General features: G+C 40.8%; 1 protein-coding gene and 1 long non-coding RNA gene across 2 annotated transcripts; one reads left to right on the forward strand and one right to left on the reverse strand.

Moving 5' to 3' along the window:
• Positions 1-1,510: 1,510 nt before the first annotated feature.
• On the reverse strand, positions 1,511-11,580 carry oaz1a (ornithine decarboxylase antizyme 1a). Its single transcript, NM_001142783.1, is given in 5 exon segments — positions 1,511-1,646; positions 1,733-1,818; positions 3,347-3,522; positions 3,622-3,767; positions 11,421-11,580. Coding segments are annotated over 5 exon segments (657 nt in total). The 5' UTR covers positions 11,540-11,580; the 3' UTR covers positions 1,511-1,515.
• Positions 11,581-20,974: 9,394 nt separating this feature from the next.
• Positions 20,975-24,420, forward strand: LOC110521443. Its single transcript, XR_002473144.2, has 5 exons — positions 20,975-21,106; positions 23,005-23,046; positions 23,140-23,274; positions 23,353-23,438; positions 23,728-24,420. It is a non-coding gene; the product is annotated as an uncharacterized LOC110521443 (long non-coding RNA).
• The last annotated feature ends 71 nt before the right edge of the window (positions 24,421-24,491 follow it).

The raw sequence follows: 24,491 nt of genomic DNA on the forward strand, positions 1-24,491 counted from the left end.
CTCAACTAGCCTACCTGGTTAAATAAAGGTGTTCTCAACGTGCCTACCTGGTTAAATAAAGGTGTTCTCAACTTGCCTACCTGGTTAAATAAAGGTGTTCTCAACTTGCCTACCTGGTTAAATAAAGGTGTTCTCAACTTGCCTACCTGGTTAAATAAAGGTGTTCTCAACTTGCCTACCTGGTTAAATAAAGGTGAAATAAATCAAATAAAAAGTGAGCAGTCTGCTGCTACAGTTGGCCTTGGGGTTGCAACACCTGTGCAGCAACGCAACCACCTGCGTGAGGGCATAGCGCTTCTTACTGGTATGGTCAAGGGGTGAAAACAGAGGGAGAGGAAACAGCAGGAAAGGCAAATTATTTTAAAAAAAAGAAATACAATCAATGCCAGGCACTGTGGCATATAAAGCTGGAGAAAGTGGGCACAGTGCCATATAAAGAAGGAGAAAGTGTGCACTGTGGCATATAAAGCAGGAGAACGTGGAAGAAGTGAAGAGTTCTTAGAGTATGATAAAGCAAAGATAAAGGGAGTGATTCAGACCTTATGGAGAGATTGGGGAGCCTCTAATGTGGTGTTGATCCATAACCTTACTGTTCATGCTGCTCCATCCATAGTCTCAGTTCTGAGCATTGCTAGAGTAAATCAAATCCAATAAGGGGTCAAAGCTTTCACATGGATTCACCTTGTCAGTCTGTCATGGAAAGTGTAGGCCGTCATTGTAACTAAGATTGTTTATAACTGACTTGCCTACTTAAAGGTTAAAGGGAAAAAAAATGAAAGGTGTTGCTAATGTTTTCTATACTTTGTGTATATGCACTTAACCTTCCATGGATCCAAGGAGCCCCATTAGCACACAGTAATGATTTTAAAACATCAACTTACAGTGCACTAGGTGAAATTCAACACCGACAGACTGATTTTAAAAGATGATGCTTTTAAAACTGGTATAACCCTCTGGTCTACATAGGCCAAAATTGTACTTCTTGTACAATTCTTTACATATTTCACTGAGCTGTATCCAATCCAGACAACATAACTAGAAATCAAAATCCACTTGTTAAGGTGAGCACTTTTATTCGCGCACTTGTTACATGCAGATTTCAGTCAAGTGAATCAAAACTAAAACAAAATAATTCATGCACACTTTTTTTTTTAACTAAACATGAAAATCAACTTGAAGTAGCCAGAAAAAAAACTAGTTACATGAGTATGCTGCATGGAAATTACCATATATATTACATCCTAGAGATTATCATTGTGGTGGATGGGGGAGGGGGAAATGAGCACTACACATGGAAATGATTACAGTGGTGAGGAAACATTTTCCAGATGTGTCCATTCCTGGTTTAACATTACACACTAGTGCAAATGTCATTGTAATACAGCACATCAAAGGTAATAAACAAAAACAATTTCACAGGAAACCTAAACCTCACTGAGTTGATAATATGCATTTTCCCTAAGTGATAGAGTGGGATGGGGAAGGGTACATAAAAGCAAACTTGTGTGTGATCAGTTATTCGTCGTCAGAGGAGTCTCGTTCGATGCTGTAAGCCATGAAGAAAGCGTCGGGACGGGTAGGGACGAGGGGATGACCTGGTCTCACAATCTCAAAGCCCAGGAAGCTGAAGGTACGCAGCAGAGATGCTGGAGCGAGAGAGAAGGTAGTGTGAGAAGACTCAAACAAAAAAAGTATAAAAAGAAGGGTTGACTGGACACACACAGGAACTTACCTCTGTCGTCTCGGTTCTTATGGAAGCAGATGAAGACATGGTCAACTTGCAGCTTCTCTTCCGCAAACTCCAGCAGGAGAGCGAAACTGGAGAAGGGAAGTAAATCAGTGAGCTATTAAGGCAGTGCAATAGAAACAGTCTATCTAGCAAGAAACAACCATGTAAAACAGGTTTAAAGACATAAAAAAAAATATTTAAAAAAGGTTTCCTATTGTAAAGCAAGTATAACTAAATACAGTAAAATAGAAAATACTAAAGGGTAAAAAAAAATACATTTAGAACAAAATAAGGTTTTAGACAACTGCAGAAAGAGTAGGGCATTCAAGGTGGACTAATGGGGATTGGCCTCCGCTTGCTTGAGGAACAATACAGAAAATAGTAAATGCCCACTATTTCATGAGGATACCTGGACCACCTATCGAGATGTGCCTTTTGTTAAAGGGTCACCTGTTTTGAACGTTATATTGTTCTTGTGCATCTCATAGATGTTCTATAGATTCCAAGGGTCATTTCATGTGTATCTGAGTTATTGGCGTTCAAGCAGACAGAAATCCGGCCGGTATGACGTAGTACTGCGATAAAGTCGCTCTCATTACAATAAAAGTTCATAGGAAACGACTTTTAGATTGCGAAAACGTCTATCATACGACAGATTTCAATACTGGCCGATGTCGTAACTCGAGAGGATGTCTTCTTGAATGAGCCATTGGTCATATTTTTTTGCGATATTCCTACCTCGAGAAAACTAATTTAACAGAGGGTCTAGAAAATGTTCCTATATGTCTGCCTCTTTAGTCAAGGGTGCATTGCATGGGTGCGGTTTCCAATCGTGTTCACGTTGTCATGCTGGATCACAAAGTTGCTAAGCATCACACAATCCCTTCTCAAAGTGAGGGTATATGTCAAGAAACGTGCCTATTTCCCACAAAAGTACGTAATGTCTCGATTCCAAAGCTATACGACATTACATCTCTGAAAAGATTTGTAATGTTGAACTTCTTGTTGACAAAATTTGTGCCAATGTTGGGTTTTTTAGATGGCGGCCAAGACTCCCATTCACTCCTTGAAGGAGAGCGCTCTTTGTCCCAGAATTGCCCAGAATGCACCACACGGCCCATTGACGTAGCATGGGCAACGTTTCCGCATCTCCTCAAAAGTAAATCTGTAGTTGTGAATGTTGGACTCTACTGAGACACATCGATTTGCAGATATTACATGGTGAGATTGTTGACTCCTAAATTGCCTAAACAAACAGCACTAACTAGCTAATTTACATGCTGATATTATCTTTGTGATTATTGTGTGTAGCTACATTTTCTAGCTAACAACTTAGCCAGCCCATAAAGAGAGAATTGCATTGTGGATTTTGTAGTCGACTTGAGCTGCAACAGATTCCCACAATTATTTACCACGTTGCTACCAACCTTATTATACCGCCAAAATGAAACCTTTGTTCACAAAATATTGTTCTCACATATTAGTGTTAATTAACTAAAGGAATGAGTTGTTTTGGGTGGATTTTCCTTTAAGTAAAATCAGGTGATAAATGAGCTGAAAAGGAGAATGTAGGAAACCGGTGGACAAAAGAGGTTGCATTTGCATTGGATCACTGACCTGTCTTTGCTGCCCTCAGGCAGAGCTCCAGGGGGGATCTCGATGTAGATGTTCCTCCCTTTCAGCGCCCCCCTCCAGACACAGTGCTTGCCCACTGAGCGACGGGGCTCAAAGAGCAGGAAACGCACTCTGCCGTTGATGGGTGGAGGCTCCTCAAGAACCAGTAACCGAGCATCCTGCAAGATTTCTTTTTTTTAGAAATTAGTGGGTACGAAGAGAGGTTTGACACAGGAATGTATCCTAATGCCAGAGGATGTGAAGGAGAGTGGACTCACAGAGTAGAATAGCTTAGCTGAAAGACTGCGATCCCGCTGGTCATTTCCTCGCCCACCTGGGATCTTCAGGGGTGGGCGAGGGGCATCAGGAACACCACAGAGGCCCCGGACAGGGGTTACTGCAACAGCGGGAACACCGCCTCTGACTGGAGGTGTTGGAGAACACAGAAGAGCCATTATTACTAAAGGAGTCTCACAACTTTTACATTGAGCAATATATTGCACCTTCAGAATATATTCATAGCCCTTGACTTATTCCGCACTTTGCTGTGTGACAGCCTGAATTCAAAATGGATTAAACTAATTTTCCCTCACCCATCTACACAATACCCCATAATGACGACGTGAAAACATGTTTTTATAAATGTTTCCAAATTTATTGACAATGAAATAAAGAAATATCGTATTCACACCCAAGTCTAGGGCTGGGGAATATGGCCAAAATATAATATCACTATGTTTAAAAGAAATTGGACAATATGGCGGTATTTTAATAATGAAAGTTCTAAATTTACTTTATAAAAGTGGTGCGTGACCCTATGGTGGCAACACATACATTCTAAGTGATTTCAATGGGTCTTTCTCCATTTTGATTGAATTGAACCGTATAAAACCATAAATAGTTTCACATTTATCCATTTCTTGTGCTCATTTGAAATCATTTCCACACTGCCATGTAGGGCTGCATGATTTGGGCAAATAATCTAGGCCTTATTCTTAACCAAATGTTGCAATTGCGATTTGGAGCAAATCACTTGGGTAAGTGTTGGAATCATGGAAATAGAATGATTATTCTAAATCTATAGTTAGAATATAATAGCGGGCACTTTGAATACAGTGTTTGACATGACAACGAATGAAAATACCAGGGAGGAGTTAGTGACAGGGTAGGGTATGCTTGTTCAATGAACCATAAACAATTAATGAACATGCATGCACCTGTGGAACGGTCGTTAAGACACTAACAGCTTAGACTGTAGGCAATTAAGGTCACAGTTATGAAACACTAAAGAGGCCTTTCTTCTGACTCTGAAAAACACCAAAAGAAAGATGCCCAGGGTCCCTGCACATCTGTGTGAACGTGCCTTAGGCATACTGCAAGGAGGCATGAGGACTGCAGATGTGGCCAGGGCAATAAATTGCCATGTCCGTACTGTGAGAAGCCTAAGAGAGTGCTACAGGGAGACAGGACGGACAGCTGATCGTCCTCGCAGTGGCAGACCACATCTAACAACATCTGCACAGGATAGGTACATCCCAACATCATACCTGTGGGACAGAAATGTCTGGGTTCTTGCAGGTGCCTTGGTGGAAGAGTGGGGTAACATCTCACATTAAGAACTGGCAGTCCATGAGAATCTGGTGCAGTCCATGACGAGGAGATTAACTGCAGTACTTAACTGCTTTGGGAACAGGGGGCAGTATTGAGTAGCTTGGATGAATAAGGTGCCCAGAGTAAACTGCCTGCTACTCAGGCCCAAAAGCTAGAATATGCATATAATTAGTAACCCTAACCCTCTGAAGTTTCTAAAACTGTTTGAATGATGTCTGTGAGTATAACAGAACTCAAATGGCAGGCAAAAACCTGAGAAAAAATCCAACCAGGAAGTGGGAAATCTGAGGTTTGTTGGTTTAAGTCTTTGCCTAACCAATATACAGTGTATATGGGGTCATATTGCACTTCCTAAGGCTTCCACTAGATGTCAACAGTCTAGAACATTGTTTCAGGCTTCTATTGTGAAGGGGGAGAGAATAAGACCTGTTTGAGTCAGAGGTCTGGCAGAGTTCAGTCAGGCGCGCGGCCGAGAGCTAGCTGCGCTCCTTTTCATTTCTAAAGACAAAGGAATTGTCCGGTTGAAACATTATTGAAGATGTGTTAAAAACATCCTAAAAAGATTGATTCTATACATCGTCTGACATGTTTCTACAAACTGTAATATAACTTTTTTGACTTTGTCTGAACTAATTGCTCGTGCACTGTGCATTTGGATTACTGGGCTAAACACGCAAACAAAAAGGACTTATTTGGACATAAATGGACTTAAATCGAACAAAACAAACATTCGTGGAACTGGGATTCCTGGGAGTGCATTCTGATGAAGATCAAAGCTAAGTGAATATTTATAATGCTATTTCTGAGTTGTGACAACTCTCCTTCTTTGGAAAATGGCTGTATGTTTCTGTGACTTGGAGCTGACCTAACATAATCGCAAGATGTGCTTTCGCCATAAAGCCTTTTTGAAATCAGACACTGTGGCTGGATTAACGAGAAGTTTCTTTAAAATGATGTATAATACTTGTATGTTTGAGGAATTTTAATTATGAGATTTGTTGTTTTGAATTTGACGCCCTGCAATTTCACTGGCTGTTGGTTAGGTGCGTCCCACCTAATCCCAGAATAGTTAATGCAGCTGGTGGCCACACCAGATACTGACCGTTACTTTTGATTTCCCCCCCCCCTCTTTGTTCAGGGACACATTATTCCATTTCTGTTAGTCACATGTCTGTGGAACTTGTTCAGTTTAGGTCTCAGTTGAATATTATGTTCATACAAATATTTACATGTTAAGTCTGCTGAAAAATAAACACAGAGTTTATTTGGGTTAAACGTGTAAGACACATTTCAGTTGAATGCTTTCAGTTGTACAACTGACTAGGTATCCCCCTTTGAATTTATATTAAGGAAAGTGAAAACAGCATTGTTGTACATTCTTTGTAAATTCTTCAAGCTCTGTCAAGTTGGTTGTTGATCATTGTTAGACAGCCATTGCCATAGATTTTCAATATGACTTAATTCAAACCTGTAACGAGGCCACTCAGGAACATTCAATTGTCATCATAGTAAGCAACTCTGGCGTTTATTTGGCCTTGTATTTTAGGTTATTGTCCTGCTGAAAGATGAATGTCTCCCAGTGTGTTGGAAAGGAGATAACCTGGTTTTCCTCTAGGATTTTACCTGTGCTCTATTCAGTTATTTTTATCCCAAAAAAACTCCCTAGTCTTTGCCGATGACAAGCATACCCATAACATGATGCAGCCAAAATTCAGGACCAAGTTAATTTGTTTACCCAATTTGATGCAGTTTTTAGTGCCTTATTGCAAACCGGATGTTAACTGGATGTTATGGGATATTTTTTTCCCCCTGTACAGGCACCCCCAGCTGTCATTTAACTTAGTATTGTGTAGTAAGTCCAATGTTGTTGATCCTCAGTTCTATCACAGCAATTAAACTCAGTGTTCTAAAGTCACTATTGGCCTCATGGTGAAATCCCTGAACGGTTTCCTTTCTCTCCAGAAACTGAGTTAGGAAGGACACCAGTATCTTAGTAGTGACTGGGTGTAATTAATAACTTCACCATGCTCAAAGGGATATTTAATGTCTTTGGGGGAAGGGGGGTGCTAAGCTGACATATGGAATTGTTTTAAAAATGGTCATGCAATGGATCATGGATCATTTAGGTATTTGATTTTAGGACCCCTTTAGGTATCAGATAAATATATATATTTTAATTGATAAAATATTGATATTCGCATTTACTACTAAAGCCCATAGAAACGCATTGAATAACACATTCATAAAATGGCAAAGAGGGTCAAAAACTAAATTAACCGGTGTGTCACTCAACTCTGGGGGGTTAAGCACATTACTCCTGAATTTATTTAGGCTTAACATAAAAGGAGTTCCTTACTTATACTTAGTCACTCAAGACATTTCAGATTTTATACTGAAAATATAAAAAAACGCAACAATTTCAAAGATTTCACTAAGTTCATATAAAGAAAATCAGTCAATTCAAGTAAATTCATTAGGCTCTAATCTATGGCTTTCACATGACTGGGAATACAGATACGCATCTGTTGGTCACAGACACCTTAAAAAAGATAAGGGTGTGGCTCAGAAAACCAGTCAGTATCTTGTGTGACTACCATTTGCCTTATGCAGAGTGACATCTCCATCACAGAGTTGAACAGGCTGTTGATTGTGGAATGTTGTCCCACTCCTCTTCAATGACTGTGTGAAGTTGCTGAATATTGGCGGGTAATGGAACAAGCTGTCGTACACGTCGATCCAAAGCATCCCAAACATGCTCAATGGGTGACACGTCTGGTGAGTATAAAGGCTATGGAATAACTGGGACATTTTCAGCTTCCAGGAATTGTTTACAGATCCTTGCAACATGGGGGCTGTGCATTATACTGAAACATGAGGTGATGGCAGATGAATGGCAAGACCATGATGAGATCCTGAGCCCCATTGTATCTCTCCATTCAAATTACCATCAATAAAAATGCAATTGTATTCATGTCTGTGGTTATGCCAGCCCATACCAAAACCCCACCATGGCACACTCTTTTCACAATGTTGACATCAGCAAACCACTAGCCCACTAACCACTAGCCCACTATGACCATCTGCCCGGTACAGTTGAAACCGGGATCCACCGGTGAAGAGCACACTTCTCCAGCGTACCAATGGCCATCGAAGGTAAACATTTTCCCTCTAAAGTCGGTTAACGATGCAGAACTGCAGTGAAGTCAACACCCTGGTGAGGACGACAAGCATGCAGATGAGCTTCCCTGAGAGGGTTTCTGACAGTTTGTGCAGAAATTCTTCAGTTGTGCAAACCCACAGTTTCATCAGCTGTCCATGTGTCTGGTCCTAGAAGATCCTGTAGGTGAAGAAGCCAGACGTGGCGGTCCTGGGCTGGCCTGGTTGCACGTGGTCTGCGGTTGTGAGGACATACTGACAAATTCTCTAAAATTACATTGGAGAAGGCTTACGGTAGAGAAATTAACAATCAATTATCTGGCAACAGCTCTGGTGGACATTCCTGCACTGCATGGTAATTGCACGCTCCCTCAAAACTTGACATCTGTGGCATTGTGTTGTGTGACAAAACTGCACATTTTAGAGCAGCCTTTTGTCTCCAGCACAAGGTGCACCTGTGTAATGATAATGATGTTTAATCAGCTTCTTGATATGCCACACATGTCAGGTGTATAGAAGATTATCTTTGCAAAAGAGAAATGCTCACTAATGGATGTAAACAAATTTGTGCACAAATTGAGAGAAATAAGCTTTTTGTGCTTATGGAACATTTCTGGATCTTTTATTTCAGCTCATGAAACATGGGACCAACACTTTACATGTTGCATTTATATTTTTCTTCAGTATACATTTCTAAAAAGATAATTCCACTTTGACATTGTGTGTAGGCCAGTGACAACTAATTAATCAACTCAAAATTCAGTCTGGAACAACATTTGGAAAGGGGTGTGAATACTTTCAGAAGGCACTGTACCACATCACTTCTTACTATTAATAGATGCATTGTTTTAGAAACATTTCAAAGCATGCTCATCCGTATGTGGTTTTCGGGGTAAATATAGCAAAAACATTAAAGCAGGTGAGAAGAAAAAAAAAATCTACCTGCCACAGTGGCTAGTGGACCAAAATGTTAGTTTCAGTCCCTGGTGATGATTCAATAAACAAAATGACTGCCTTCACTCAGCTTGGTTGTCAGAGATGGCTGCCATGGTGACTGATTCCCTGTTGACATATCACTGATTAAGCAGAGTGAACTGTCACAGTGGGAGTAGCCTATGGGGGAAGAGACGAGTGCCACGGTCGGCATCATTTCGGGAAACAACGTTAATGGAAAAATACTGAGAACAATTTCAGCTACCCGGGCTAAAAATTAGGGTGGCAAAAAAAGGTGGAGTTCATAACCTAATTCAAGTCTGCACTTGCGACAAAAAGGCCAACCTCTTACATCACTGAGACATGTGCCAGATTACTGACTGCACTGATCAGCCATTTTGCCTAAGCCCCAACAGTGTGATCTTGTCCATAATAAGCTTTTCTGTTGGGGTTGCGCTAGCAGAACTGAGAGTAGGTCTATTCTCCGAGCTCCAAACTGGAACAAAACCCATAACCCATTAGCGGTGGTGTTACTGTTCACAGACTCTCATATGCAAACGCCACTCCAGTGTTATATGTGGAGCAGACATGTGAAAGCAAAGTAAGAACCATTGTCAACCTTGGAGCTCAAAATCAGAGTAACAGTGATATTAAGTATGAGCGACGTCATAGGCTCATCACTACGGTATATTGACTGGAATCACTTGTGGTTCTAGTGAACGAGGTTCCTTTGGAAACAACCTGACCAGATAATTGAAAATAAAATCCAACTAGCATCCTTATGTAAAATCGCTGGCCGTTCACAATCCACCTGTAAATTGTTCCCACAGATTCAACTGCACTGCTATTCTACGCCATTCACAAAATTCCTCAAAATCCCCAGACACAAACCATTCATGAAGCGCCTTAACTTGACAGCTGGCTTAGTCAGGTGGGAGATGAGTCCACCACTTGCGTAACAGCCTTTACCAGTTGAATGAATCTGATGTGGAAAAATACTGCCTGGCAGAAAATAGAATAGATATTTGGCCGAAGGGGAATGATTTTGGGGCAGTTATGGACACCTGGCAACCTGTACTCAAAGCACTTAAATGGTGGTGCTGGGGACTAAGTTTCAAGTTTCTCTTCCTCTAGTAACAGACATTTAGCATTATGCTCAATGCCCCACCCATACAACAAACCATAACAGCATTTCACACCCATTGGGCACAGACTTGACCAAAACCTGCAAATAGTGCTGTGTCCATTCTGATAGAAAACTATACTACACAAGTCAACAGTAGTTGTACTTAGTGAGACTCAGACTGCCAAGGCTAATCATGACGATTTGCAACTATTGAGAATAATCAAGTGGAAAATACTCCATGGTGAGCCGACTTGTGTTAGGGCAAGGTCTTTAGTGTTGTCTAGGCTTTATTGGTCTATACTAGTTTTAATTCCCACAGATGAGAATGGATGTCAATTCTGATAGGGTTAGTGTACACTGCTGTTCCTTAGCTGGGTTGTTTTTAGCTAAATAACCAACTTTTAGACTGCACATCCTGTACTTTGGTTTTTAGGCACAAGTACTGACTGGGAACTGAGCCAATAGGTAAGTTCACTAGTTGTCACTCATGTTACCTAGCTAACCTAGGTCGAAAGTATATTGTCGACCCAGTCAAGTCGTCACGGGTTTTTATTGGCCAAACATATGCGAGTGCACATATGATATTGATACCTGCAGGTGAGAAGCTACAAGTGTTGAAGGGTTGCAAGCTACATATTTGCCGCAATGGCTAGTAGTTGCTAACTAACGTTCGCTAACTGGCTGTGTGACTCTTGCTTAAAACGCACTGTCACTACGTTTCTAGCTACTAACGTCGACAAACGTCTTCCAGAACATTCGACGAAATAAGGTGTTCATAAGGTGTTCATCCAATTATCCCAACATTGTGAAAACACTTTGCCGTGGCTAACGTTAGTTGGTTTATTAATGCATCACACAGAGCAATTAGCGTTAAACAGTGCAATGACAAAACCAAAGTAGCTAGTCAAAGAACGAGCTGGCTAGTTAGCATTAGCTGGTAACCTAACTAGCTACCTAACGTTAACCCGTTAGCCAACAACGTCAGCATAATGTTAAATGACAATTTGTTCGAAATAAACAGCAACCAACTTTAATAACAAATTATACAGACTTCGATTAGAGCTAAATATAGTCAACTTTGAAATAAAAAGGCAGTTCGGCACAATATTGTTCCACTGACTTACATAGTATCAACTGTAAAAACAGTAAACAAGTTGCTATCGGAGTAAGGTTACAGTTAGCTAGGCCTCTGCTACTGACCCAATGAGTAATCATAGTCCTTCTGACAATTACAACACTATCTCAACTTACCTTTCACTCTCGGGGTTATTACCGGGCAGTTCGTTAACTGGCATTGTGGATGTGGTTTTCTCTTTTTCTCTGACAAAACAGTGGCTATTTAATATCGTCTGAAGGTTGGATTTAACCATAAGGCCAACAACGTCCAAGACTGCAGATCCCTTTTGCTTCTCTCCTCACCAAATAATTTTTATCGTAGGCTCAGGCTGCCACAGCATAAGGGGAGGGCTGCTCGAGTCAGCAGTCACAAAGGAAAGGGAGTGTCCTAAAACCATGACGTTTGATGAATTACATTTTGGAATTAAACCATAGAATTGGGAATTACAATAATTTAATAGGATCTCTATTGTCGTGACTGTACTTTCATTAATCTGATGACTGTTATTTATCAAATCAACTATGTTTAATTATTACCCGATTACCCGAATCATGTAACAATTAACTCATTAGGATTTGGGGGACCACAAGAGCGGTTCTTTAAGGATCGTACCGTTTAAAAAAATGTTTTATCCTAAAATGACATACCCAAATCTTACCTGTATCTCAGGACCTGAAGCAAGGATATGAGTATTCTTGGTGTCATTTAAACGGAAACACTTTGAAGTTTGTGGAAATGTGAAATGAATGTAGGAGAAAATAATACATGAGACCTGGTAAAAAGGTAATACAAACAAAAAAACATTTGAAATGCAAGAGAAAGGCCATACTTTCAGATGGGAGTCTATGTGTAATTTAGATTTTGGCCAACAGATGGCAGCAGTGTGTGTCAAGTTTCAGACTATTCCAGTGAATAATTACATGACAAGTTTGTATCAAGTCTGCCAGGAGTTTGCCAATTTGTACATAACTATTGAGAACATACAAAAATGCTATGGTAATAAAAATTTAAGTTTACAGAAATGTCATACATGATGGATCATTAGCTTATACACTAACTTTCACAAATCTAGATTTTTTTAATTTAACTTTTATTTAACCAGGTAGGCAAGTTGAGAACAAGTTCTCATTTACAATTGCGACCTGGCCAAGTTAAAGCAAAGCAGTTCGACACATACAACAACACAGTTACATAGAGTAAAACAAACATACAGTCAATAATATAGTAGAGTCTATAAGTCTATATACAATGTGAGAAAATGAGGTGAGATAAGGGAGGTAAAGGCAAAAAAAAAGGCAATGGTGGCAAAGTAAATACAATATAGCAAGTAAAACACTGGAATGGTAGATTTGCAGTGGAAGAATGTGCAAAGTAGAGATAGAAATAATCGGGTGCAAAAGAGCAAAATAAATAAATACAGTAGGGGGAGAGGTAGTTGTTTGGGCTAAATTATAGATGGTGCAGGTGCAGGTGCACAGGTGCAGTAATCTGTGAGCTGCTCTGACAGCTGGTGCTTAAAGCTAGTGAGGGAGATAAGTGTTTCCAGTTTCAGAGATTTTTGTAGTTCGTTCCAGTCATTGGCAGCAGAGAACTGGAAGGAGAGGCGGCCAAAGGAAGAATTGGTTTTGGGGGTGACCAGAGAGATATACCTGCTGGAGCGCGTGCTATAGGTAGGTGCTGCTATGGTGACCAGCGAGCTGAGATTAGGGGGGACTTTACCTAGCAGGGTTTTGTAGATGACCTGGAGTCAGTGGGTTTGGCAACGAGTATGAAGCGAGGGCCAGCCAATGAGAGCGTACAGGTCGCAGTGGTGGATAGTATATGGGGCTTTGGTGACAAAACGGATGGCACTGGGATAGACTGCATCCAGTTTATTGAGTAGGGTATTGGAGGCAATTTTGTAACTGACATCGCAGAAGTCGAGGATCGGTAGGATGGTCAGTTTTACAAGGGTATGTTTGGCAGCATGAGTGAAGGATGCTTTGTTGCGAAATAGGAAGCCAATTCTAGATTTAACTTTGGATTGGAGATGTTTGATGTGAGTCTGGAAGGCGAGTTTACAGTCTAACCAGACAGCTAGGTATTTGTAGTTGTCCACATATTCTAAGTCAGAACCGTCCAGAGTAGTGATGTTGGACGGGCAGGCAGGTAGCGATCATATGAAGAGCATGCATTTAGTTTTACTTGTATTTAAGAGCAATTGGAGGCCACGGAAGGAGAGTTGTATGGCATTGATGCTCGTCTGGAGGGTTGTTAACAGTGTCCAAAGAAAGGCCAGAAGTATACAGGATGGTGTCGTCTGCGTAGAGGTGGATCAGAGATTCACCAGCAGTTAGAGCGACATCATTGATGTATACAGAGAAGAGAGTCGGTCCAAGAATTGAACCCTGTGGCACCCCCCATAGACTGCCAAAGGCCCGGACAACAGGCCCTCCGATTTGACACACTGAACTCTATCAGAGAAGCAGTTGGTGAACCAGGCGAGGCAATAATTTGAGAAACCAAGGCTGTCGACTCTGCCGATGAGGATGTGGTGATTGACAGAGTCGAAAGCCTTGGCCAGGTCAATGAATACGACTGCACAGTAATGTTTCTTATCGATGGCGGTTATAAGATATCGTTTAGGACCTTGAGCGTGGCTGAGGTGCACCCATGACCAGCTCTGAAACCAGATTGCATAGCGGAGAAGGTATGTTGGGATTCGAAATGGTCGGTAATCTGTTTGTTGACTTGGCTTTCGAAGACCTTAGAAAGGCAGGGTAGGATAGATATAGGTCTGTAGCAGTTTGGGTCGAGTGTCCCCCCCCCCCCCCTTTGAAGAGTGGGATGACCGGAGCTGCTTTACAATCTTTGGGAATCTCAGACGACACGGAAGAGAGGTTGAACAGGCTAGTAATAGGGGTTGCAACAATTTGGCAGATAATTTTAGAAAGGGTCCAGATTGTCTAGCCCGGCTGATTTGTAGGGGTCCATATTTTGCAGCTCTTTCAGAACATCAGCTGACTGGATTTGGGAGAAGGAGAAATGGGGAAGGCTTGGGCGATTTGCTGTGAGGGGTGCAGTGCTGTTGACCGGGGTAGCCAGGTGGAAAGCATGGCCAGCCGTAGAAAATTGCTTATTGAAATTCTCAATTATAGTGGATTTATCGGTGGTGACAGTGTTTCCTATCTTCAGTGCAGTGGGCAGCTGGGAGGAGGTGTTCTTATTCTCCATGGACTTTACAGTGTCCTAGAACTTTTTTGAGTTTGTGTTGCAGGAAGCAAATTTCTGCTTGAAAAAGCTAGCCTTGGCTTTTCTAACTACCTGTGTATATTGGTTTCTAGCGTCCCTGAAAAGTTGCATATCACGGGGGCTGTTCGATGCTAATGCAGAACACCATAGGATGTTTGTGTGTTGGTTAAGGGCAGTCAGGTCTGATTAGAACCGAGGGCTATATCTTTTCCTGGTTCTACATTTCTTGAACGGGGCATGCTTATTTAAGATGGTGAGGAAGGCATTTAAAGAAAATAACCAGGCATCCTCTACTGACAGGATGAGATCAATATCCTTCCAGGATACCCCGGCCAGGTCGATTAGAAAGGCCTGCTCGCTGAAGTGCTTCAGGGAGCGTTTGACAGTGATGAGTGGAGGTCGTTTGACCGCTGACCCATTATGGATGCAGGCAATGAGGCAGTGATCGCTGAGAGATGGCCCGAGCGGGGTGGGTGTGGAGCCAGAGACAGCAGTGGGGTCAAACTGTAGATCCCAGTTCCTACATTTGAACAAAAACATTGATTGTATCAAATAAAACTATGCTACATTTTATCTCTGAGACCCTCAGGATGACAAATCAGAGCAAGATTACTGAATGTAAGTACATAATTTACCTTCAGAGATGAATGTATCAAACCAGTTGCCATGATAAGTTGTTCTTGTGCACTCTACTCAAACAATAGCATGGTATTTCACTGTATTAGCTACTGTTAATTGGACACTGCAGTTAGATTAACAATAATTGATGCTTTCTGGCCATATAAGACATGTCTATGTCCCGGAAAGTTGGCTGTTGTATACAACATCATTCTAGTCACATTAGCGCACATTAGCAACAACCGTCCCGGTTTAGGGACACCCACCCTGTAGAGGTTAAAGAGTTACCATCTCCCGAATTAAAAACAAAAAAAGGTCTCTATCTATGACATCCATAAACAGTCAATTTATAATCTAGTATCATTCTGAAGAGTCGTAACCTCATGCATCTGCAAAAACCTGAGCCTCACCAATGATTCAGTACTACACAAATTTGTTTTAATTATTTATTTACTAGCTAATTAAAATGGTAACACAGGGTAGACATACACACTTAATACATTAGAAACAGATCCCTAGCAGACTGACAACAACATGGCTGCAGAGAGACAGAGACATAATACTTTGGTACATTTAGAAACTACTCTCACAGTGATCATATACTTTTGCACACGAACCGCCGCCCGATTGGAGTAAGAAATCATGAATGTATTTACGTGTAAATGCCTAGGTTCTTTGTGTATTTGTCGGAATCAGGCCTTCTTGGAAAGAGTGTTGGGCCTTTTCGTGGCACGCTTGTAAGGCTCCGATTGTCTGAAAGAGGTCCCCACCCGTCTTCTACTGTTGTTCTCCTCTGCAGTCGTCCGGTATCCGGTGATTTGTGTTTATTTTATTTCTATTAGCTCTGAAAGATGCTTCTTTGAAGATTTGGCTAGCCAGCGGTGTAGATGGTTCCCAGTTGGCTGATGAGAGTAGCATACTACGGTGGATTGAGCCAAGTAGTAGAATTGTTCCACTTCAGTTTGCTTTTCTAGATACTTTTATTAGGACAGCTAATCAGCCGTACCAGTGATTGTCCGGGAGGTGACTTGATCATCTCTACCTTGTGTTGAGATTGAGTTCAAACCACTTTAAAACGTGAGCTGCAGCTTGACGTCTTTCTTGTCTGCTATGCTAATTCTTAACCCATTATTTTATACAGTTTGTTCAAAAGGGGCAGCGCCGTCAGGCTGACACTCTCGGACCTCATTCAAGGGCGCAGTGACTACTTACTTGTACAAAGTTATAGAAACTATAAGGTTACAAGGCGAGACCCAAATGCAGACACATGAGGCAGATGGTTGAGCTCCGATATTTATTATAACAAAAGGGGTAGGCAAAAGGAAGGTCGGGGACAGGCAAGAGTTCATAAACCAGGTCAGAGCCCAAACAGTACCTGGCGATAGGCAAGCTCGAGGTCAGAACAGGCACAGGTTCAGTGATCAGGTCCGAGGACAAACAGTACAAGGGGATAGGCAGGCTCGAGGTCAGAACAGGCTGAGTGGTCAGGCAGGCGGATTCAGGATCAGGACAGGCAAGGGTCAAAACCAGGAGGACTAGGAAAAACCACTGGTTGACTTGGCAAAACAAGATGAACTAACACTGAGAGACAGGAAACACAGGGATAAATACACCGGGGACTAATGGGTAAAACAGGTGACACCTAGAGGTGGGTGGAGACAATCACAAGACAGGTGAAACAGATCAGGGCGTGACAAACAAATTCCTCTTATAGTTTCTAAAATCATGTCCCTCTCAATGAAAACACTCATCAACGAGCATTTTATAGCAAAACCCATCCTCCTAGATGTTCATGACCAACAGAAGTATGGAATGGGTCACAAGGTTACTAATAATTCACAGCAAACAGTATCTGCTAGTAAATACTGTCCTCATTGTGTTGAGACCAGGGTCTGGCCCCGAGCCATATCTCCATGGTACCTTATAGAATAGAAACACCAACTCATGCTATGGAATGCGGTCTTGTTAGGTTTATCACCCAAAGCATCATAAATATTCTGTCAGTGTTAAATCTCCCAGAGGCACATCCTCAGTAGAACACACACAGATGAAAGTGTTCTAAGAACCAACTATTCTGTTGCATAAAACAATTTGATGCAATAACAGCATAATAACAATCTTGTCATTTCCCCACCATACAGAACACTTTGTTGTATAGATGACAGTCTGTAGCAGCAATCAACAGTATACATTGCATTCGGAATGTATTCAGACCTTTTACACATTTGGTTTAAAAAAAATAATAATTAAATACTCAATCTACACACAATACCCCATAATGAAAAAGCTAAAACAGGTTTATAGAAATGTTTGCAAATGTATAAAAAAAAAAAAAACTGAAATACCTTATTTACATAAGTATTCAGATACTTTGCTATGAGACTCTAAATTGAGCTCAGGTGCATCCTGTTTCCATTGATAATCCTTGAGATATTTCTACAACTTGGAGTCCACCTGTGCTAAATTCAATTGATTGGATATGATTTGGAAAGGCACACCTGTCAGAGCAAAAACCAAGCCATGAGGTCGGAGGAATTGTCCATAGAGCTCCGAGACAGGATTGTGTCGAAGGCACAGATCTGGGGAAGGGTACCAAAAAACTTCTGCGGCATTGAAGGTCACCAAGAATTGTCTCTTCCTAGAGCTGGCTGCCCGGCCAAACTGAGCAATCGGGGAAGAAGGGCCTTGGTCAGGGAGGTGACCAAGAACCCGATGGTCACTGAAAGAGCTCCAGAGTTCCTCTGTGGAGATGGGAGAACCTTCCAGAAGGGCAACCATCTCTGCAGCACTCCACCAAATCAGGCCTTTATGGTAAAGGCCAGACGGAAGCCACATGGCAGCCCGCTAAGACTTTCACAACATGAGAAACAAGATTCCCTGCTCTGATGAAACCAAGATTGAACTCTTTGCTCTGAATTCCAAGCATCACATCTGGAGGAAACCTGGCACCATCCCTACAGTGAAGCATGGTGGTAGCAGCATCATGCTGTGGGGATGTTTTTCAGCGTCAGAGTCTGGGAGACTAGTCAGGATCAAGAGATGAACACCCCAAAGTAGAGAGAGATCCTTGATGAAAACTTGCTCCAGAGCGCTCAGGACCTCAGACTGGGGGGGCGAAGATTCACCTTCCAACAGGACAACGACCATAAGCACACAGCCAAGTCAATGCAGGAGTGGCTTCCGGACAAGTCTCTGAATGTCCTTGAGGTGCTCAGCCAGAGCCCAGGCTTGAACCTGATCAAACGTCTCTGGAGAGACCTGAAACTAGCTTTGCAGCAACGCTCCCAATCCAAACTGACACAGCTTGAGGATCTGCAGAGATGAATGGGAGAAACTCCAAAAAGAGGTGTCCAAATAGAGTTAACATAATTTAAAATACTACTTAAGTACTTTTTGGGGGTATCTGTACTTTACTTTTATTGACAACTTTTACTCCAATACATTCCTAAAGAAAATGTACTTTTTACTACATACAGTGCCTTGCGAAAGTATTCGGCCCCCTTGAACTTTTGCCACATTTCAGGCTTCAAACATAAAGATATAAAACTTTATTTTTTTGTGAAGAATCAACAACAAGTGGGACACAATCATGAAGTGGAACGACATTTATTGGATATTTCAAACTTTTTTAACAAATCAAAAACTGAAAAATTGGGCGTGCAAAATTATTCAGCCCCCTTAAGTTAATACTTTGTAGCGCCACCTTTTGCTGCGATTACAGCTGTAAGTCGCTTGGGGTATGTCTCTATCAGTTTTGCACATCGAGAGACTGACATTTTTTCCCATTCCTCCTTGCAAAACAGCTCGAGCTCAGTGAGGTTGGATGGAGAGCATTTGTGAACAGCAGTTTTCAGTTCTTTCCACAGATTCTCGATTGGATTCAGGTCTGGACTTTGACTTGGCCATTCTAACACCTGGATATGTTTATTTTTGAACCATTCCATTGTAGATTTTGCTTTATGTTTTGGATCATTGTCTTGTTGGAAGACAAATCTCCGTCCCAGTCTCAGGTCTTTTGCAGACTCCATCAGGTTTTCTTCCAGAATGGTCCTGTATTTGGCTCCATCCATCTTCCCATCAATTTTAACCATCTTCCCTGTCCCTGCTGAAGAAAAGCAGGCCCAAATCATGATGCTGCCACCACCATGTTTGACAGTGGGGATGGTGTGTTCAGCTGTGTTGCTTTTACGCCAAACATAACGTTTTGCATTGTTGCCAAAAAGTTCAATTTTGGTTTCATCTGACCAGAGCACCTTCTTCCACATGTTTGGTGTGTCTCCCAGGTGGCTTGTGGCAAACTTTAAACAACACTTTTTATGGATATCTTTAAGAAATGGCTTTCTTCTTGCCACTCTTCCATAAAGGCCAGATTTGTGCAATATACTACTGATTGTTGTCCTATGGACAGAGTCTCCCACCTCAGCTGTAGATCTCTGCAGTTCATCCAGAGTGATCATGGGCCTCTTGGCTGCATCTCTAATCAGTCTTCTCCTTGTATGAGCTGAAGGTTTAGAGGGACGGCCAGGTCTTGGTAGATTTGCAGTGGTCTGATACTCCTTCCATTTCAATATTATCGCTTGCACAGTGCTCCTTGGGATGTTTAAAGCTTGGGAAATCTTTTTGTATCCAAATCCGGCTTTAAACTTCTTCACAACAGTATCTCGGACCTGCCTGGTGTGTTCCTTGTTCTTCATGATGCTCTCTGCGCTTTTAACGGACCTCTGAGACTATCACAGTGCAGGTGCATTTATACGGAGACTTGATTACACACAGGTGGATTTTATTTATCATCATTAGTCATTTAGGTCAACATTGGATCATTCAGAGATCCTCACTGAACTTCTGGAGAGAGTTTGCTGCACTGAAAGTAAAGGGGCTGAATAATTTTGCACGCCCAATTTTTCAGTTTTTGATTTGTTAAAAAAGTTTGAAATATCCAATAAATGTCATTCCACTTCATGATTGTGTCCCACTTGTTGTTGATTCTTCACAAAAAAATACAGTTTTATATCTTTATGTTTGAAGCCTGAAATGTGGCAAAAGGTCGCAAAGTTCAAGGGGGCCGAATACTTTCGCAAGGCACTGTACATTTTCCCTGACACACAAAATAACTTGTTACATTTCGATTGCTTAGCAGGACAGGAAAATGGTCCAATTGACACACATCAAGACAACATCCCTTGTCATCCCTACTGCCTCTAATCTGGCAGACTCACTAAACACAAATGCTTTGTTTGTAAATTGTGTCTGAGTGTTGGAGTGTGCCCCTGGTTGTCCGTAAATTTAAAAAACAAGGAACTTGTGCCGTCTGGTTTGCTTAATATAAAAGGAACGTAACATGATTTATACCTTTTGATACTTAAGTATATTTTAGCAATGACATTTACTTTTGATACTTAATATTTAAAATCAAATACTTTTAGACTTTTACTGTAGTATTTTACTGGGTGACTAACTTCCACCTGAGTAACCTATTAAGGTGTCTTTACTTTCACTCAAGTATGACAATCGGTTACTTTGTTCCACCACTGCCAAGCTTGAAACATCATACCGAAGAAGACTCGAGGCTGTAATCACTGCCAAAGGTGCTTCAACAATGTACTGAGTAAAGGGTCTGAATACCTATGTAAATGTGATCAGTTTTATGTGTAATACATTTGCAAATCTTTCTAAAAACCTGTTCTTGCTTTGTCATTAAGGGATATTGTGTGTAGATTGATTCAACCCCCCCCCCCCTCTAATAAAAAAAAATCAATTTTAGAATAACAAAATGTGGAAAAAGTGAAGGGGTCTGAATACTTTCGAATGCACTTTAAAATCTCTCCAGTGCTATATTTGTATTTTTTTTCAAAAGCTCTCAGCTGTGCCTGCCTGTCAGGGACGAAGGCATCTAAAGCAGGGCAGGCTTACCAGTGAATTGCAATCAATATCCACAAACTTCTCCCTCCATAGGAGAAAAAGGTCAACACAGGTAAGACTCATTCTGTCATTTGAGTTCTTATAGGTTTGCATTAGAATGTAGTTTGAGAATAATTTGACAAGGAATGTTATTTGACTGATGTCTATTTTAAGAAATGTTTTATTGGTCTATGCCTCATGCTTTATTGCGACTGATCGTGTCCTCGACATCAGCATGAACATGGTGCTTTCAGAAAGTATTCACACCCTTAGACTTTTTCCACATTTAGTTGTGTTGTTACAGCCTTAATATGAAATGTATTAAATTGAGAATTTGTGTCACTGGTATACACATAATACCCCGTAATGTCAAAGTGGAATTATGGAAAGCTGAAATTAGTAAGAGTATTCAACCCCTTTGTAATGGTAAGCCTAAATAAGTTCAGAAGTAGAAATTTGCTTAAGTTGCATGGACTGACACTGTGTGCAATAATACTGTTTAACATGATCTCTGTACCTCACACATACAGGTCCCTCAGTCTGTGCTGTGCTTTGCAAAGGTTACCTATTGGTAGATTGTTTTTGAATTTTTTTAAACCTAACATTGAATATCCCTTTGAGCATAGTGAAGTTATTAGTTACACTTTGGATGGTGTATCAATACACCCAGTCAATACAAAGCACAGGAGGTTGGTGTCACCTTAATTGGGGAGGACGGGCTCATGGTAATGGCTGGAGCAGGGAATTAGTGGAATGGAACCAATCCATTTGCTCCGTTCCAGTCCAGTACAAAGAAACAGATGTCCTTCCTAACTCAGTTGCCGGAGAGGAAGGAAACTGCTCAAGGATTTCACCATGAGACCAATGGGGACCTTAAACCAGTTAGAGTTTAATGGCTGTGGTAGGAGAAAACTGAGGATGGCTCAACAACATTGTAGTCACTCTACAATACTAACCTAATTGACAGAGTGAAAAGGAAGCCTATAAAGAATACAAATATTCCAAACATGCATCTTGTTTGCAATAAGGCACTAAACTAAAACTGCAAAAAAGTGACAAAGAAATGAACTTTTTGTCCTGAATACAAATTGTTATGTTTGGGGCAAATCCAACAGCACGTCAGTGAGTACCCCTCTTCATATTTTCAAGCATGGTGGTGGCAGCATCATTTTGGATATGCTTGTCATTGGCAAGGACTAGGGAGTTTTGTTTAGGATAAAAATAAACAGAATAAAGCTAAACACAGGCAAATCTTAGAAAAAAAACTGCGTTCCAACAGACAATGGGAGACAAATTCACCAGGACAATAACCTAAAACAAAAGGCCAAATATACACTGGAGTTGCTTACAGTACCAAGATGACATTGAATGTTCCGGAGTGGCCTAATTACAGTTTTGACTTAAATCAGCTTGAAAATCTATGGCAAGATTAGTAAATGGCTGTCCAGCCATGATCAACAACCAACTTGACAGAGCTTGAAGAATAAAAAAAAAGATAATGTACAAATATTGTGCAAAGCTGTAAGAGACTTACCCAGAAAGACACTCAGCTGTAATTGCTGCCAATTACCCCTGTATTGACTCAGGGGTGTGAATACTTAAGTAAATGAGATATTTCTGTATTTCATTTACACTAAATTTGCAAACATTTCTAAAAACATGTTTTTACTTTGTCATTATGGGGTAGTGTGTGTAGATTGGTGAGGAAAAACTATTTAATCCATTTTGAATTCAGGCTGTAACAACAAAATGTGGAGTATGTCAAGGTGTAAGAAACCTTTCGGAAGGCACCGTAACCCCAATCCTTGTTTGTGCTCCGTCCTCATTGCCTATGTGATTTTAGAGCAAATGTTCAGTTGAGTTAACTCTGAAAATAAAAGATTTAGTCTATACCGTCACTGGGATGTTTAATAAGTTTACCTTTCAAATATCTTGCATTAACAAAACCCCAATATTTACCTGCATTTACAGGACACAACAGATCCAGAACAACATCATCTGAGTGTCTTAGCAGTAATAAAATCCTTATTCATTACATTTCCATTTCTACATTCAGAAAATAGTATATTTTGTCCCATGTTGACCAACCACTCTGTCTACTTCTAGTGTCATATGAAGGTATTTTGTCCATCCAAAGTTTGAAGGAGGTTGAGAACCCATGGAAAGGCATTACTCTGAACCGTTGCATAGTGTTGGCCATCATCATTGTGCTTGTGAGCTCAGGGGTGAATGAAGTACATGGTGAGTGTTGAAACGTATGATATTAAAAATAGAATCAATGCACACAGACTAGCTCATGCATTCTCTCTTGTGGTTTAGATGCACTGGAAGTATTTCTAGAGGAGAATGATCTTACTCAGATGTTACTTGGAGGCACAGATCCACAGCCAGATGGCACAGCTCAGGTACAGGGACTTATAGCTTACACTGAGTATACCAAACATTAGGAACACATTCCTAATATTGAGTTGCAACATGACATCAATAAGGGTCCATCGCTTTGCCATGGATTCACCTGGTCAGTCTGTCATGGAAAGAGCATTAGGTGTTCCTACTGTTTTGTATACTCAGTGTATTTTCTGTGTCCTTCTCATTTGTTATTCAGTGAGTTAGTTATAAGTGCCCTGCTTTGGAACCTTATGTTGTGTACCTGGTGTTTCCCTCTTCCTGCCCTCCATCCTCTCTGTGGGACAGCTTGCCGAGTTGGGGATAAGACCATGGAACAAAAGGAAAACCAGAGAGAAGAGGGGGAGTCTTGAGGATCAGAAATAGAGATGCCTGACAAAGGGCTGTGAAGGAATGATAGAGAGCATGATGGAGAATGGTAAAGAGGCTAATACAACAAATAGGCTGACATTTTCAGAAAGAATAATCACATAATGTCAGTTTGCCCAGTGCTTATTCTATCAAAGTATATATATATATATATATATATATAGTTTACTACTGTAGAAAGAACCAATTTATAGAACAATTACCAAACATCAAATACAATTTTACTTGTCACATGCACCAAATATAACAGGGGTAGACTTTACAGCAAAATGCTTACTTACGGGCTCTTTCCCAACAATGCAGTCAAAAAGTCACACATACTTCACAATGATTTTAAATTAGACCTATACACAGTCTTATATGATCATGCATAAATGTCTGCATAAATGTTTTTCATATTTAAAGGGCACACAAAAATCAATAAATGAATAACATTTGCTGGTTCCCAGCTCATTCAATTAAATATTATTTTAGCCTTTAATATGCCTTTTCATTGGATGCAAATTGATAATTATCAAATGGTATTTGAAAGATCCAATATGTGCACTGTGCCATTGAGTTTGCAATTGACATTGATGAGTAACAAAAATTGTATTAAAATGTAAAATCAGCTAATATTTGGCAGAACATGATTGAGCACAAATGGAGAATTAGATGTGGTGATGATGTACAGTGGGGAGAAC

The sequence above is a fragment of the Oncorhynchus mykiss genome, chromosome 30, assembly GCF_013265735.2.
Source record: "Oncorhynchus mykiss isolate Arlee chromosome 30, USDA_OmykA_1.1, whole genome shotgun sequence".
Taxonomy (NCBI): domain Eukaryota; kingdom Metazoa; phylum Chordata; class Actinopteri; order Salmoniformes; family Salmonidae; genus Oncorhynchus; species Oncorhynchus mykiss.